Source organism: Protopterus annectens, chromosome 2.part1, assembly GCF_019279795.1.
Source record: "Protopterus annectens isolate FY-2018-M chromosome 2.part1, PAN1.0, whole genome shotgun sequence".
Lineage (NCBI taxonomy): Eukaryota > Metazoa > Chordata > Ceratodontiformes > Protopteridae > Protopterus > Protopterus annectens.
Window position 1 is genome coordinate 65,729,384 of NC_056729.1, and position 17,867 is coordinate 65,747,250.

Here is a 17,867-nt window from a genome sequence, read left to right on the forward strand (position 1 = left end):
AACGCAGACTCTACACAGGAACTTCAGCAAATGACAGAGGAATGGAATGAAAAACTGAAAGCACATTGGATGAAACTAAATACAGGCAAGATATTTATCATAGCAGCAAATGGGAGAAATCAGAAGAAGGTGAAAACTGATACAGAAGGGAAAATAAAGTAACAGGTTAAGGGCTTCAGATATCCCAGAGGGTTGTCTGAGGAGAAGTCAAGTCTGAATGAGGAGATTAAAGCTAGAATCAGAGGTGATACTGCCAAGTGACACAGAGGTTCAGGGGTAGTGTGTGACAGAAGAATGCCAAAGAAGCTACAAAGTAAAGTGTACAGAACACTGGAGTGATGAGTACTTCCAGAGGTGATGCAAATGAACTTTCTGAGATGGATGGTAGAATGAGAGCAAAAGCCAAAGTATCTCCATTTGCACAGAAGGCCAAAGAGAAAAGATTACAGTGTCTTGGGTACATGTTCAGGAAGCAGAAGATGATTTATGAAAAATATTTGGAAGTGATCAGAAGAAAGCAAGAGGACATGAGGGTGTACAGCAAAGAGATGGATGGACTGCATGAGGGAAGACCTGTAATAGTCAGAGATGACTGTGAAAGAAGGTAGGTGCGAGGCATCAAATTGAGAGAGATGGTGACAAGTGACATGCTATCCCAACAACATGTAGAAAAAATGGTTAAAGGGGTTTGATGACAATGCTGATGACAACCTGTGCACAAATTTGAATTACCTGGATTACAGAAAACATATAGAACACCTTACCTGCAGTACTTCTTTTATTATATAGACCATGATTCAATACCTCAAATGCACAGCTGTGCTACAGTGTATGACTACACAATGTAGTACAGTCGTACCTCTAATGCATGACTGTACCAGAGTATACCATAATGCCATTCTACTCTTAGACATACAACAACCTCCATGAATATTGGCTAAGTTTCTGGTGTCATTCTAAGGGGATCCAGTATCTGTCTGCCTGGGATGACATGATTGACAGACCTCGATGCTTTGCCAGAGATGGCACGCATCTGTCACCCCTGGGCTTCCGGATACTGACCAAGGCTCTTGCCACCCCTATAATGCCTTTTTTAGGTGGTGTTCCAAAGAGCAAATTACCACTGTAACAGCTACAAACAAATGCAATCTGAGAGTCATGCTGCTCAATGCTAGAAGTCTAAATCTCAAAATGCACTTGCTTATCATGGACCTAGTAAACAAGGATATGGGGAATCTCCAAACTCTGGATTTCACACAGTTTGGTTTTGTAAAGGTTAGATCATGCCTGCTCAACCTGGTCGATGTCTTTGAGTCAGTCACCAGAGCTGTGGATGAAGGCAAGGTGGTTCATACAGCCTACCTTGATCTGGCCAAGGCCTTTGATGCCATTCCCTACTCAGGAATCATAGACAAACTCACTAAACTAGGCATCAACCCCTATAACACTAGCTGGATTGCAAACTGGCTCACAGATAGAACCCACAGTGTGAAAGCAGCTGACTCCAAGTCACACTGTCGACCAGTCATGAGTGCAGTCACACAGGGATTGGTCCTGGGTCCTCTCCTGTTTGGTATCTACTTCTCTGAAGTCCAGGCCAACACTAAGGGACTCTGGCTGACAAAGTTTGCAGATGACTGCAAGTTGGGAGCTATTATTAACTCCCCAAGTGATGTTGACATCCTACAGAAAGGCCTCACTGAGACCAACGACTGGTGTCAGAACCATGGCCTTAAGCTCAATGCCAAAAAATGTGTCATCATCTCCTTCAGAAAAAAACTGGTTTGTATGAATTATCACATCAATGGTAGTCCACCAAACACAAAAGGCATTACAAGAGATCTGGGAACACAGGTTGACAGCAACCTCTCCTTTGACCACCACATTGCCACTGTGGTCAGAAAGTCCTTCTATGTGGCACATCTCATTACTAAGGGTTTTGCATCCAGGAAGAAAGAGGTCATTGCCTCCCACTACTCTTTCCTCATTAGGCCAATCATTGAGTACAATGCCCCATTTGGCATGTACCTCACTAGACACCTGCAACAACTGGAGAGGCCGCAAAAGTACCTCACAAAGAGGATCATATGCCTTAAACACTTGTCCTATATGGACAGATTAAAAAAACTCCAACTAGTCTCTGTCTCATATCGCCTACTTAGTGGCGATCTCTGCTTGAGTTACAAAGCCATGTCCGACCCAGCTCTATTAGAAATGCTACATCTAAAGAAATCCAAATCTCTCCACACCACATGCTCCAGAGACCTCAACCTCATTACCACAATCAACAGAACATGCTGGAGGGGCAGGTTCATAACCCAGAGACTGCCCGTGCTATGGAATAGACTTTCTATAGATGTCAAACAGAGCACCTCACTGGCCCTCTTCAAGACAAATCTTGATGAGTGGTCGGGAAATAGAAAATTCACCCCTGGGATCACTCCAGTGGCTCTACTCAAAAGAGGCACTAGGAACTAAGGTCGAGTGGCACAATGCCAGGGTAATCCTATGGCTAGGCTTGTAAAGGCCCCACAGCCATTGGCCTTGTACACACCTATGAACCTAATATAAGATAGTATGACATGCACACAGGCGAGGATGAGTGCATCATACAGCTCTTTGTATACATGGCACAGTATCATTGAGTATTAAGTATAACAAGCACTTGGGTGACTAGTACAGCTTTCAATACTTCTACCATATAATTCTGACAACATGAGAATATGCTTTTCAGCTATGAGAGTTTAGTCAGAATGTAAATGGTAGGTGGTGTTATATATCATTATATATGATACCATCCATGCAATCCTCCAAGCAGTGGAAACAAATGGAAATTAATAAAATACTGTTTCCAAAACTGTTAAGATTTTTTTCAGTGTTATCCACATTTGCATACCAGATATAGTAAATTAATGAAAGTAGAGAAATGTGGCATTTGATTAAGTAACACAGCATTAACCCACATGTTCCCTCTTGGTAAGGGTATCATCTTTTATCTAAATAGTACAAATACTACTATATCACAGCACTGACGGTTTAAATCCATGTAAATCCATGTAAAGCTGTATTTGATATGGATACAGTTACAAATGGCAGTTGTGCAATCAGTGTTCAGTGCAGCTTCCACCTGTCTTATTTAAGTGTCTTCATGCTAGAATGGAAGGTGAGGAGGGTAAAAGCATTCTGGGTGCTGAGGCTGAAGTGTTGAAAGATCGCTGTCTCCAACATGACATCTGTCCATTTTATATTCACACATGGAAGTCTAACTCCTGTAAATGTTCATATCCCACATTCCATATAATTATTTTCTTATTTATTAATAAGATGTGCAACATCTCAGTGCTTTTATTTATGTGATAAGCTTATACAAAAATTAGGTAAACAATCTTCCTCATGTGATAGGCTTATATGAAAATTAGCTTAAAAATCTACAGCAAAAACAGGCTTCTCTAAAGCTGAATGAATGCACATCCAGTCGGCAAACATACATACAGTATTTAAAATATCAACAGGTATTAGCATTTTATTTGAACTGTCAACCATTTAATCCCTTTTTCTATACAGCATTATTTTCTCCAGCAAAGAAGTCATAACATTATTTCATGCAAATAGTGCAGTTACAAGCAAATGTTGTACGCTGAACTGACTTTTAATAAGATAGAAATGCTCTATTTACATAAGAAATGTTCTTAAGAAACCCTACAAACAGAACAATATCATTTCACCTTTAACCTGCTGTACAATAGGACACTCATTTTGTATTTTATAATCAGAGTTTTTATTTATCAGTTTCTTAGAATGCATTAGAAAAGTTGGCATTTCAGGCCAATATGCTTTGCTGCTGAAAAATCTTAAGTGAAAAAAAAGACCATTTTTGAAATCATTCTGAACATCAGAGCACTCATACGACAAGTTTCATATACTGTTTTGACGGCAAAAAGTCATATAACAAGTCTAGTGAAATGAATTACTAACGCAAAGCTTCCCATATGACAGCGTGTAAAAAGGAGAACATTTATATACATAAAAGTACTGTGGATGAAATGTGTCTATTACAACTAACCAAAAGGCTGGCACTGGATTTCTCTAACATTCAATGCTCGATATTTATAACTCCATGATTCAATACATTCGAAATGCTAAATCTTTACTCATCTATCTTCCTTTAGAACAAGACAAAAGACCTCTTAGCTATTCTAGACCACATCCACATCTTTCTCAGTCTGTCTCTGTAATCCAGTTCCTTTACAAACAATGAGGTCTCTGGCAGGTTTAAGTGACTCTGTGATGTCACACTCTAATTTCCCATATGTGCCACAAGCGCTTCTACTGTCTCCTTCATTAAATGTCAATTTTCTAGAGTGCACAGCTTTTTCATGTAATCGCTTCAATAAATGGAAGATAAAGAAGAAGCGGTCCTACCTGCTGCATTTGCCACATCTGCAGTAGTTAAGTTCTGAGAATTAGGTCGAACTTTGAAGGTCACGGCTGCTCCCAGAACACTAAAATCATAAAAAGTGGAAACTCTTTAGCATAGGAGTACAGCAAAGTTTTGCAGACAAAACATATATAATTGAGTTCATCTATGCTATGAGGTAAACAAATTGTGCTTTGCAGTTGTAGAAGAAAGGTGCATTTCTGTATTTCATTTTGAAAATGCAAGCCTTTAGTCTACATTTTACTGAAGCAGGTAGTACCTGAAAGGAATGCATGGTGTCACAGTACACACTGGTTTGTCACAGTCTGTACCCTTCTATACAGCAGAACACACAGTGAATTAATTAAACAGAACTATTAACAAAGAACTAATCAAGGGCAGATACTGCTTGAAGACAGAGTGAAAACATCTTAAGAGCAATTGGGAGAATGTATTTTATTTTTATTCTTTGTCTGTCCACCAGTGCCACGTATAGTATGTAAAAGCAAATTCTACAGGTTAATGAAGGACAAAGCACTGTATATAAACACAATAAAAAGACAGAGGTAGTTTACACTGAATGCAAGGCTAACTCATTATAAAAGAAAATAAATATTTGAAATAAATATTTAAAACCCACACTTCCACATACAGAGGCATAAATGCTTATGAAAGATACCTACTTAACCTTTGTTCAATTTGTATAACATGCAGAATAAGTTTATTTGAAAGAGTATGTTGCAGTGAGGTCACCTTTTTAAGAACAGCTAACCATCCCATTAATTTCACGGTACAGCATATGAAAATCTATCGCTGACCTAAGTGTCTTAAAAATGTGCAACAGTTCTATCAACTTTAATACTTTTTCTAGAGGATGCACCAAGTTTTACTACCTCAGTCACTGCATACTTTATGCAGCGTATAAATGCAAGAAGGATCCTCAAAAAATGGAGGAAAGCTTTTTCACATCTTTAAGGAGTAATTGATCATTTCTCAACAAGTAGAAGTAAGAATAATTTGGATTTGGGAATTACCCCTTTACCATGCAAAATGTCTCAGTGTAATGTTTCTGATAAAGAAATATGATGTTGAGGTGCTTTATTTTGTTGTCCATGATGACCTTATCCAATAGCATTACTGCTAAAACTTACACCACTTGATATCACAGAAGCTGAAACATAGAAATAGTAACAGCATCTGTACTACCTAGGTATCTCAACATGTGCAGTAGTGCAGAGGAAGTAGGGAAACAGTAACAGCCAAGTATCAGTAGTACCTAGGTATTTCAACATGTGCAGTAGTGCAGAGGAAGTATGGGGACAGTAACAGCCAAGTATCAGTAGTACCTAGGTATCTCAACATGTGCAGTAGTGCAGAGGAAGTAAGGAAACATTAACAGAAAGTATCAGTAGTACCTCGGTATCACAACATGTGCAGTAATGCAGAGGAAGTATGGAAACAGTAACAGCCAATTATCAGTAGTACCTAGTTATCTCAACATGTGCAGTAGTGCAGAGGAAGTATGGAAACAGTGACAGCCAAGTATCAGTAATATCTAGGTATCTCAACATGTGCAGTAGTGCAGAGGAAGTATGGAAACAGTGACAGCCAAGTATCAGTAATATCTAGGTATCTCAACATGTGCAGTAGTACTGAGGAAGTATGGAAACAGTGACAGCCAAGTATCAGTAATATCTAGGTATCTCAACATGTGCAGTAGTACTGAGGAAGTATGGAAACAGTAACAGCCAAGTATCAGTAGTACCTAGGTATTTCAGTATGTGTAGTAGTGCAGAGGAATTATGGAAACAGTAACAGCCAAGTATCAGTAGTACCTAGGTGTCTCACCATGTGCAGTAGTATTGATGAAGTATGGAAACAGTAACAGCCAAGTATCAGTAGTACCTAGGTATTTCAGTATGTGTAGTAGTGCAAAGGAAGTATGGAAACAGTAACAGCCAAATATCAGTAGTACTTAGGTATCTCAGCCTGTGTAGTAGTGCAGAGGAAATATGGAAACAGTAACAGCCAAGTATCAGTAGTACTTAGGTGTCTCACCATGTGCAGTAGTATTGATGAAGTATGGAAACAGTAACAGCCAAGTATCAGTAGTCCCTAGGTATCTCAACATGTGCAGAGTACTGAGGAAGTATGGAAACAGTAACAGCCAAGTATCAGTAGTACCTAGGTATGTCAACATGTGCAGTAGTACAGAGGAAACTAGATTTGTGTGCTAACCCTGTACTCCATGTGCTAATACACTGGAAACTATAATTAACAAGTAAACTGCCTTTGCTTGTTACTGCTTATACAGGATGTCTTAATTCTGGAGTCACAGCATAAATAAAATCACATCTGAAGGCATGAGCTGAATTTGTTTGCACATGAAAATTTGCTAATGCATGCATATCTCTGGCTGATATCACTCACTGCATCATTCCTAGAATGTGGGCAGAGTGCTAAGGTGTGTAGAATAAAAATAAATGCTGATATATTACTGCATTATACATTCTGAGATTTGCATTAACCATGGGATGATTGATATATACTGTAAGTAAATGCATAGCATTCATTTCAGTTAACCAATTACTGCAGTAAATACTTTAATGTATATTCTGTGTAGAATTATGTACACCATTTATTCTACTGGCAGATTCATGCCATATGACAAAGCTTGTGCTCATTACTCAGAGGAATGAATGTCAATGTGCTTAAAAATCAGTGTAATATTAACTACCCCAAATATGATAAATCTACACTGTGTACTTTTAATGTTTACAGCTATTATTGCACTCATGTCAATGAATATCCTTTATGCCACCTTGTACATTTGACTTAGTGCTCTACTGTACCATAATGCACTCAGTGATGTGATTACACTAGTGTAATCAGGGAGCATATTCTAATTCTACAGCCACGTTCAATAAATGCTTCTGAAACAGTGTAACGTGACTACATGTCATTGTTAGCGGAGCACTTCTGCACTGGAGCATAGTGCCTTCCCATAAAACAAAAAATAACTTTTCCATTAGAAAATAGCAAACTTTGTGGACTTGCCAACTTCCCTGCAGCTGTGGGACTGTGACACTGACATAAATAAATAAGGAGGGGGTGTGTTGTGTATATCATTAGTTTTTAACTTTTCTTTGTGTGGTATATTCATCTGGTAGTTATTCACTATGATTTTTGTATGTTTCAATAACTGAGGATATTCAGAGGTCTGTAAATATAATTTGCAGCAGCCTCTTTTTGTTTAATTGTTGGCCTAGTTTGACTCCTCATCTGGACTCCATTTTGGTGACTTTGTGTAGTCGTACAGAATCAGAACGATGCCCTATCTCTGTTTATACCTGTTTCCTACAATGGCTCAACAGCAAATCTAATAGTTCTATTCTGAGATATTTTATTTGTGAACTGTAATTAAACCAGTCTTTTCTCAAAATATGCATATTTACTGCATTTACTGCATTTAAACATTTTGATAAGAAACGCAACTATAAAAAAAAAAGAAAATCAGCTGTATCATCATTCAGTCCTAGAAAGTGAAGTATTTCTGAATTCTTTATTTTAGACCCTCTCTCAGTCATTAGTTATTCAGCTATTCTTCACTGCATTTTACATTTCATACTGAAGGCTAAATTGGTAAATGTTTCTGGAAAAAAATCTTGCCTGAGGTTAGATCAGGGAAAGGAAATTGACAAAACACTAAGGCAGCAGCTCCAGTAGCTTTGTATTATGAGCCATACTTCTTAGAAACAAAAGGCAATTATTTTAAGAAAGCGAACACAGATAAGAAGCTTATCTTACTTTACAGCAGGGAATGCCATCTAAATTTCTTTGATAAAATGAATATTTTCTGTGTTGCTGTAGCTCAGATTTGCAAACACCACAAGTAATAACAGAGCACTAGACTAAAGGAGATGATGGCTTACCAATTGAAGGATGAATCCATATTACTGCAGAACTTAATTATACAACTATTTTGTAAACAGCTATTCACTAAGTGAGACAAAAGTAAATACATCAAGAGCTAAATATCACAAACATGGCTAGTGTTAAACTCACAGTCCCACATTTCAAGTCAAACTGCATTTTGTAATAACTTCTGGTGCATATTTAATTTAACTTGTATTAAAACTAGAATGCTATGCAATGATACTTCTAATGAGATTTTGACCAAACTGGCAGGAATTGGAGAAACAGTAGTGAAGACATGTAAGTCTGAAATAACTGTGCCAACAAATTCCTCATCCGTCTTCATGAAGAAAATCATTCATCTGCCTAGAACCCTGGAATAGGAAGATCAAAAGACAAGCAAGATTTCTCTCCATGATGACTTGATTAAAAGTACAGAAGAGAATAGAAAACACTGAGCAATTCAAAAGTTAGAGCTATTTCAGTGATGTGAGGTTTCCCAGTTGTTTTCAAAGAGAAAGCACATTCCTAGCTTAAAATAATTGGTGGACAGTTGATATACACATTACAGGTACAAACCCTCACATGTCCCTGACTTTGCTTCATATTTTGGTCCTGTCCCCTATAGAAGTTTTGATTTTCTGGTAAATCACTGAGAATTACAGTCAATCAGTTGTACCAGATATTGTTCAGAAAATACATGTTAATGTAAAACCCGTTGTTCAATAAACTTGTTTAAGTGAATTAAAGTAATATTTAAAAATTGTCACTGATTTTGTACCTTTATCCCACTATTATTCTTCTTGTTATTCAGAAGTCTTGACCAAAGAAGTTAAGAGGTATGGTACAGATGAATCATTGAGTAGAAGTTAGGAGGTATGGTACATGTGAATCATTGAGTAGAAGTTAGGAGGTATGGTACAGGTGAATCATTGAGTAGAAGTTAGGAGGTATGGTACAGGTGAATCACCGAGTAGAGGCTAGGAGGTGTGGTACAGGTGAATAATTTGGTAGAAGTTAGGAGGTATGTTACAGGTGAATCATTGAATAGAGGTTAGGTGGTATGGTACAGGTGAACCATTGAGTAGAATTTAGGAGTTATGGTACAGATGAATCACTGAGTAGAAGTTAGGAGGTATGGTATCGGTGAATCATTGAGTAGAGTTTAGGAGGTGTGGTACAAATGAATCATTGCATAGATGTTAGGAGGTATGGTACAGGTGAATAATTGAGTAGAAGTTAGGAGGTATGGTACAGATGAAACACTGAGTAGAGGTTATGAGGTATGGTACAGGTGAATCATTGAGTAGAGCTTAGGAGGTATGGTACAGGTGAACCATTGAGTAGAATTTAGGAGTTATGGTACAGGAAAATCATTGACTAGAAGTCAGGAGGTATGGTACAGCTGAATCATTGAGTAGCGGTTAGGAGGTGTGGTACAGGTGAATCATTGCATAGAAGTTAGGAGGTATGGTACAGGTGAATCATTGAATAGAAGTTAGGAGATATGGTACAGGTCAATCATTGAGTAGAGGTTAGGAGGTATGGTACTGGTGAACCCTTGAGTAGATGTTTGGAGGTGTGGTACAGGTGAATCATGCTGTCCTGCTTTATCTGGTGGGACCTGTAACTCCTAACCAAATGTACTCCTTCCTTCACCATCCCAATCCTGCTATAGGACATAGTCTGAGATATAAAAAAAAAAAAAAAATATATATATATATATATATATATATATATATATATATATATATATATAAATTTGTGTGTGTGTGTGTGTGTGTGTGTGTGTGTGTGTGTGTGTGTGTGTATATATATATATATATATATATATATATATATATATATATATATATATATATATATATACATATATATATATATATATATATATATATATATTTATAAACCGAGAATACTGACCTGTCTTTAAACTGGAGCCTGACTGCCATGCATGTATCACTAATTCTGATGGCACCCTACACAGTGCTCAGAAGATACACCCATACAACAATTTCCATGCTTTTTCTAGTCTGCCCTCCCCATGAGTAGTACACTTTGGATCCCAAGCAAAGTGACTTTGTTGCACTGCCCTTCCATCTTGTTTCTTGGATACACAGGATGTTCAGTCTCCTCCTTACCATCATGTCATCCACTTCCAAGCTGCATCCTATCAGCAAGCCTATACACAGTGTAGCAGTCTTCAGCTCATTTTTAGCATTTTTGTTGATATTATTTCTAACTCTTCCTCAACAAAGTTATCTCTGGTGTAGATCATTATGTGTGATGTTCCTGTTGAGCCACTGTAGCTAGATAGCACGTGAATATAAGTAATGAGCACGTGCGAGAACAGTGCCACTTTGTACAGTCAGCCAGAGTGAATGCAGTCACGAATGGCAATGCACAGGCAAGTGTGTTTGAAGTAAAGAGTAAATCAGTTAACTTGAATACTTGTTCCAGTAACAGTTTCTGACAATGCTTATGTTAAATAAATATTTTGAACCCATACAATGCTTCATCACCTCTTTTGAATGCATGAGACAAGTGACATGGTGTCAAAAGTGGCATGTCTAAAATGACATGGTGCCAGAATGGGATCCAAAGATGAAGCAACAAACAAGCAATGAGGCACGAACTCACAAACAGGTCAGCAGTTATTCAAAGGTACTTAAATTTGTTTAAATGATTTTTCAGTTCCTTCGCACTTGGTGAAGCATTCAAAACATTCAAAATAATTACTGAGATAAAAGTATTCGAAAGAAATACAAATGTGTTTAAAATAACATCTGAAATGTTTAAAATGTATGAAAGGGTAAAACGACCACATTTTTTTGCAATGGACTACTTTTTTCCATTAACTAGAGCTATTCGAAGTGTCCAAAGTTTCTGAAATGTTCGCAGTGTTTGTAGTGTCAAAATGAAATCTTTTCAAAGAGACTGTTTTGCATTTGTGTATACTTATATGTACCTGGTCTATGCTTGTGTTTAACTGGGTCTACTTCTCTTGCTTGAAATTACACTTGTTCAAACAAGAGAACATCGAGACCCAGTTTAGCGAAAGTGCACTTTTGCGAAACTCACTTTACCGATCCAGGACTGCATTCTCGCACTTAGGATATATAAGTAGCGAGGGTCCTGTCCGGCAAACAGAAACACATTTAAACAGGGGGGCAAGCCCACCTTGCACCCCCCACATTATATATACTAACTCTGAGATCATACTACAATGGGGCAAAGGTATATTTCCTTGTCCCCACTGAACTGTAGCTCAGTAAAGTGAGTTTCGCAAAAGTGTAGTTTCAGTTAAGTGCACTTTTGCTAAACTGGTCTCGATCTTCTCTTGTTTGAACAAGTCTAATTTCGAACAAGAGAAGCAGACCCATTTAAAAGTATTTTGTTGATATGGCAGAGGGATTTTGCAGATCTGAACTGCTGATGTTTGATAATTTATTTATTTATTTATTTATTTGCAGTTGTTTAACCAGGATAGTCCATTGGGCCTAAAGAACCCGTTTTCAATGGAGTCCTGGGGAGAAAAGCTCCACATGCAGATTATACAAAGATTATATTCCACATACAGATTATACAAAGGTTATGTTACACACATAGTTTATATGAGAAATTGAAGAAAAAAAAAACATTGTAGAAATTCTGATTATAAGTTAGAAAAAAATATCAACAAAAACAAGTAAGGCATAAAAAATTTTTTTTTTTTTTGCTAAAAATTTCAGGGTACAAATAAGGAGTTGTATGCTAGGAGCCGGCATGAATTTGCTTGCTGGGATTTGAGAAAAAGGAAAGAGGAAAGTATTGGGATTAGAGAGTAGGTTATGAGGGATGTGAACAGGAGCATTCCCAAGAGGATGTTAAATGAGAGTGTAGTGATTTTTTAAAGGATGGCAGGCTTGCAATTGTACGAATGAAGGGGGGAAGGGAGTTCCATAGGCGTGCTAATGATATTGCTGAGAACTGGAGAGTGTTTGAACAAGAATATATTTTCATACAAGCTGCTTTTCATGATAAAGATCCATGTACAAAGGCATTCATACTTCTTAATTTAGCAGGCTTGGAAGCCATTGAGAGGGAACGTTCATTTGTTTATGTAACTGACATGTACGCAGCGGAGGGTGAACCGCCATATTGTGATACAAGCTGAAATGCTGGAAGACACTGATTGCTTAAAACGTAAATTTAGAGAAATGTGTAACTCTCAAATGAATATTGCAATGGAAAGGTACATGTTTTACACAGAAAAACAAAAGCCTGGTGAAACTATAGCAGGATACATTACTGACTTGAGAAATAAAGCAAAAACATCCAGATTTTGTGATGTGCGAGACAAGCTGATAAAGGATAGGCTTGCGTGTGGTGTTAATGATGATGAAGTCAGAAAGATTTTGCTTTGAGATAGTGATTTAATGTTGAGCAAAGCCATAGATATTTGTCAAATAAATGAGCTCACAGAAAAGCACACAAATATACTTATACGTGAGAAAAGTATGCATGCTGTCTCTCATACACTGTCTACTAGTGCGAATATTGATAGTGGGAGACACAAAGCTGAGATGGATAAGACTTATAAGCCAAAGAATGGGGCAGTACCCAATTTTAACCATAAATTGAATGGGACAGCTACAAGTAATCTTACTGTCAACTGTCACAATTGTGGAGGCAACCATGAGTCTAAACGAGAAAAGTGCTTAGCTTTTGATCAGCAAATGTCACAAATGTAAAACCTGGAATCATTTCACAAAGCTTTGTAAGTCTAAACTGACACATACTTTTAATAAGAGAGATCATTCAAAGAGGCAAGTAGATAATTTAGAAAGCCACGAGCCAACTTTTTATGTTGATGGTGTATCTGTGCTTGATGAAACAGTTAATACAGTAAACTATTAGCCAACTGGTAATCTGGCAGCCAAAGATAAATTATTTGTACTGTTCAGCTTAATGGAAAAAATGTAGATACAGTGTTATATGTGTTATATCAGTACAAATGTTTGCCAAGGTGAAAGCTGGTGTAAAACTTGATTCAGCAAAGTGTGCAAAACCTGTTGCTTATGATGGCGAAGAGATTCCAACTGATGGCAAAGTAGTTCTCACATGCCATTCTGCTAGGAACAGCTATGACTTGCAGTTTTACATAATCATAAGACACGTGCAGTCATTGTTAGGCCTGAAATATAGTTTGAAAATGGGACTGATTTCATTTAACAAAGAAGTTCACTATATAAGTCTAAACAACCATGATAGTTTTACACAGAATATTTTTTGTGATTATGCTGATATTTTTAAAGACAACCTTGGCAAGCTACCAGTCATATATTCCAGGAGGTTAAACCATGAAGTAAGCCAAGTTGTCCGACCAGCAAGGAAAGTTCCAGTAGCAATGGAGAGCAAAGTAAAACAACTATAAACAAAATTATAAATTTAGGTGTGATAACTCAAGTAAAAGAACCAACTGAATGGGTATCCTCCATGGTTGTAACTCATAAGAAAAGCTCAGATGATATTCAAATGTGTACTGATCTGAGAGATTTAAACAAAGTGCTTAAATATCCTCCTCATCTGATGTGCACAGCAGCTCTCATGCCAAATGCCACTATTTTTTCAGTCTTAGATGCAAAATGTTAGTTTTGGCAGATTTTGCTGGATCACAAATCTTCACTGTTAGTTACTTTCAGTACGCTATTTGTAAGCTACAGATTCCTGAGAATGCCATTTGGGATAAATTCTACCAGTGAAGTCTTTCATTGTGCGATGGGAACAAATATTTTCAGGTTATCCGTGTATATAGTAGACGACATTATTGTAGGGATCAATGGGGAAGATGAGAATGACAGAATCCTCAAGAAAGATCTAGACCATGTACGTGAAGTCAATCATAAACGGAATCCTCAGAAATGCAAATTCAAGCTAAGAGAAATTACTTATGTGGGTCATTTGTTTACTAATTCTGGCTTACAACCAGATCTGTCTAAGTAAGCTGCAGTTCTTGTGATGCCAGTTCCAGACAATGGCACATGTTTGCAATGTTTTCTTGGTATGGTCAACTACTTTGGAAAGTTCATCCCAGGCCTGAGTGAGCTTTCAGCACCATTACATGAGCTGACATGCAAAAATGTAAACTAGTCCTAGTTAGAACAACATCAAAGAGCATTTGAAATTCTGAAACATAAAATTTCCAGTCCACCCACTTTGAAATATTATGATGTTCACAAACCAGTAACTCTTTCATGCGATGCTTCAGTGTATGGTCTTGGTGCAGCATGTCTTCAAGAAGGCATACTAGTAGCCTATGCATCCAGAACTTTAACTCAAACTGAGATGCAGTACATGGAAGTTGAAAAAGAGCTCTTGGCAGTAGTGTTCACATGTTCAAAGTTCCATGATTATATTAATGGCAAACCTGTTCTAAAACAGCCAATACATTCAGCCCGGCACATCTGCAACACATGATGTTAAAACTGTAAAAGTATAATTTCAGTAATGTCTACACAAAAGGCAAATATTTCTATCTTGCAGATACTTGGTGAAGAGCACCCAGGCACACAACGGGACAGCATGACAATGAGAAACAAGTCATGGAAGTCGAAACTTTTTCATCACATCTTGATGAACTCAGGCAACACACAGCTTTAGACCCTGTTCTTCAGAAGCGGACACATGTTATCAGTCAAGGATGGCCAATGTGACTTGATGTCCAGAAATATTTTCCTTACCAAGATGAGCTCATAATGGTAGAGGAAATCGTTATGAAAGGTCCTAAAGTAGTTATTCCTTCAACGTTGCAACAGGAACATATCAAGATCTTACATCGTGGACACCCAGGTACAGATTCAACAAAAGAAAGGCAAGAGGCATAGTATTTTGGCCTTCTCTGTCAAAAGACATAGAAAAGGAAGCTCAAGCATGTTGTATTTGCAATAGCACTGAACTGCAGCAACAGAATGAGCCACTTCAGGTAAACCAGATTCCTGAACTACCATGGTCGACAGTTGCTACTGATATTTTCAAATGGAATGGTCAATATTACTTAGTCTTAGTAGATTCTTACTTGAATTGGTTTGAAATTGACCTTTTTCCTAATCTTATGTTCAGCACGGTCATTACAAAATTGAAGAGACATTTCTTCTGTGCATGGTAGTCCACACAAAGTTGTATCTGACAAAGGCATGCAGTTTATCAGTCAGCAGTTCAAGAAATTTGCTGAGGCTTGGGACTTTGTCCATGTTACTAGTAGTCCTAAGTATCCACAGTCCAATGAATTAGCTGAGCATGCAGTCCAAAGTGCGAAATATTTGTTACAGAAATCTAAGAGAGATGGTAATAACATTTTCCTTAACCTTCTCAATCTGAGAAACATTCCCCAAGATTGCTTGGTTCATCCACTCAGAGATTAATGTCTAGACAGATGAGAACAACCTTACTGCTCAATAAACAACTATTGATTCCAAGTGCAAAGAACAACAAAGTGATCAAAACCTAACTTTTGAAGAAACATCAGTCACAAAAGTTGTACTATGCTAAATCTAGCAAACCTCTTTGACCACTAAGACAAGGGCAAGGAGAAATGCAAACAACCAAAAGTTACGAACAAGTGGGTATTATCAAAAATTCTGAGGAACCAAGATCCTATATCGTTCAGTCAGAGGGAATGGAATTTAGAAAAAAACAAAGACATATACTTCCAGTTTCTGAACTACTGACGCAGCAGATTGTCTGTGCTAAAGACCCTATTTCTCAGAGCGACCTTACACTTGTTCCCATTCCACAGGGCAGTGTATTTTCCTCAAATAATTCTGATGTTATCCCTGAAGTTCCTATTGGGAAGAATTCCCCAGAGACTGTCCCTGTAGCTAAACCCAGTCATAGCTTTTATATAACCAGACTGGGTAGAATTTCCAAACCCAGCCTAAAATACAGAGCGAATTGGGCTAGAGTTTGATTTGTTCTTAATACTGAAATGTTATCTAGCATATAAATTGTTTTGTTCTCCTATTGCATGTCAAACAGTTCAAAGAGGGAGGCTGTAGATCATTATGTGTAATGTTGAGCCACTGCAGCTAGATAGCATGTACATATAAGTACTGAGCATGTGCGAGAACAGTGCCATTTTGTACAGTCAGCCAGAGTGAATGCAGGCATGAATGGAGATGCATAAGCGAGTGTGACTGAAGCAATAAGTGAACCAGTTAACTTGAATACTTCTTCCAGTTACAGTTCCTGACAATGTTTATGTACAATAAATATCTTGATCCCATACTCCACATCATCATCTCTTTTGAATGCATGAGACAAGCAACATCTGGTAACCCAGGCTGGACAACTAGACACCATCTGACCAGTAGCTTATTGACCTAGGGCTGCTGGGCTTCATGGCAGCACACACTGGGTAAAAGGGGTATATAAACACCTCCCGCATCATTTACTTCTTCCGTTACCTTTTCAAAGATGTTTATTAAGCCAAACTGAAATGGTGCTAGGACTATGACATCAATATAGCAACACTGGTGATCATTTGTACAGAACCCAGAAGCAGAGGGAATGCTTTTGTTGAACTGGAACTATGTCTAAGCAACATGCTATGCATGCATTTGCTCAAGCTGCAGGAAGGCCTCTTATTCCAACATCGTTTTGCTGAGACTATTGTCAATGAGTAGAGCCAGCTTAATGTAGCCTGAATTTGGATTTGCTAGACTGATGCATCCAGGAGGCAGAGACTCGACATAAAATAGGCACAACTGGGTCAGCAAATGCTTTTGCTAGTAAGCAAAAGGTCCTAATGGGAGAGATGCAGATCATCCTTGGTGAAGCACATGGATCTGTCAGCCATCTTCTCCCAGACAGGCACCTACTCGAACCCCCTAGTATGACATTAGCTACTAAGCCAATTCTTAAACCCAATTAGCTAGTCTATAAATCTTGGCACCAGACTAGGTGATAGTAAGATACCACTCAAGGCCAGCATCCTCCCAGTTCCCAACACACAAATAGCAATGTCAAAGACATCCTTCTGCCTCTCTTCCTGGGTGGAGAGCCTAAGGTCATTCACCCCACCACAAAGTTGTGATTGTAATTGCCAGGAAGGGGAGCTCAAGATCAAATAGCTATCATACTATCACAAATTCTGGCCACAGAAGGACAGCTGTCACCATGTCCTTATCCAATCTACAGAGGATGGTGTAAACATAGTTCTCAATTGTCCAGATTTCTTCAGAATGCCCAGATTTTTAACTGATATCTTTGGTCCATTAATCATAAAATTTGTGGTTTTCTGGCAAATCACTGAGGACTGAAATCACTTAATAATGACACATGTTTAAGTTTCAGACTTCATATCCTTCAGAAAATGTATGCAAACACATAACCTGCTAGCAACTTTCTAAATATATAAGAGCAATATTTAAAATCTGTCCCTATTTTTGGGCCTGTCTCCTTCATTTATTTAGGCTTTGTTGGCCTTTCTTGTTCTAAGAAGATGAGAGATATGGGTATTTATGCATCTAAATGTACAGTCATCAATTACTAAAAC

General features: G+C 37.9%; 1 protein-coding gene across 2 annotated transcripts in view; it reads right to left on the reverse strand.

Moving 5' to 3' along the window:
- The window catches only part of PTPRN2 (protein tyrosine phosphatase receptor type N2), a 4,238,418-nt gene that overhangs the window by 1,920,898 nt on the left and 2,299,653 nt on the right, over window positions 1-17,867 (reverse strand). For both annotated transcript variants that reach the window (XM_044062029.1, XM_044062028.1), the window contains exon 11: window positions 4,423-4,502. In XM_044062029.1, the coding sequence (XP_043917964.1) occupies window positions 4,423-4,502 (80 nt within the window). The remainder of the gene's footprint in view (window positions 1-4,422; window positions 4,503-17,867) is intronic.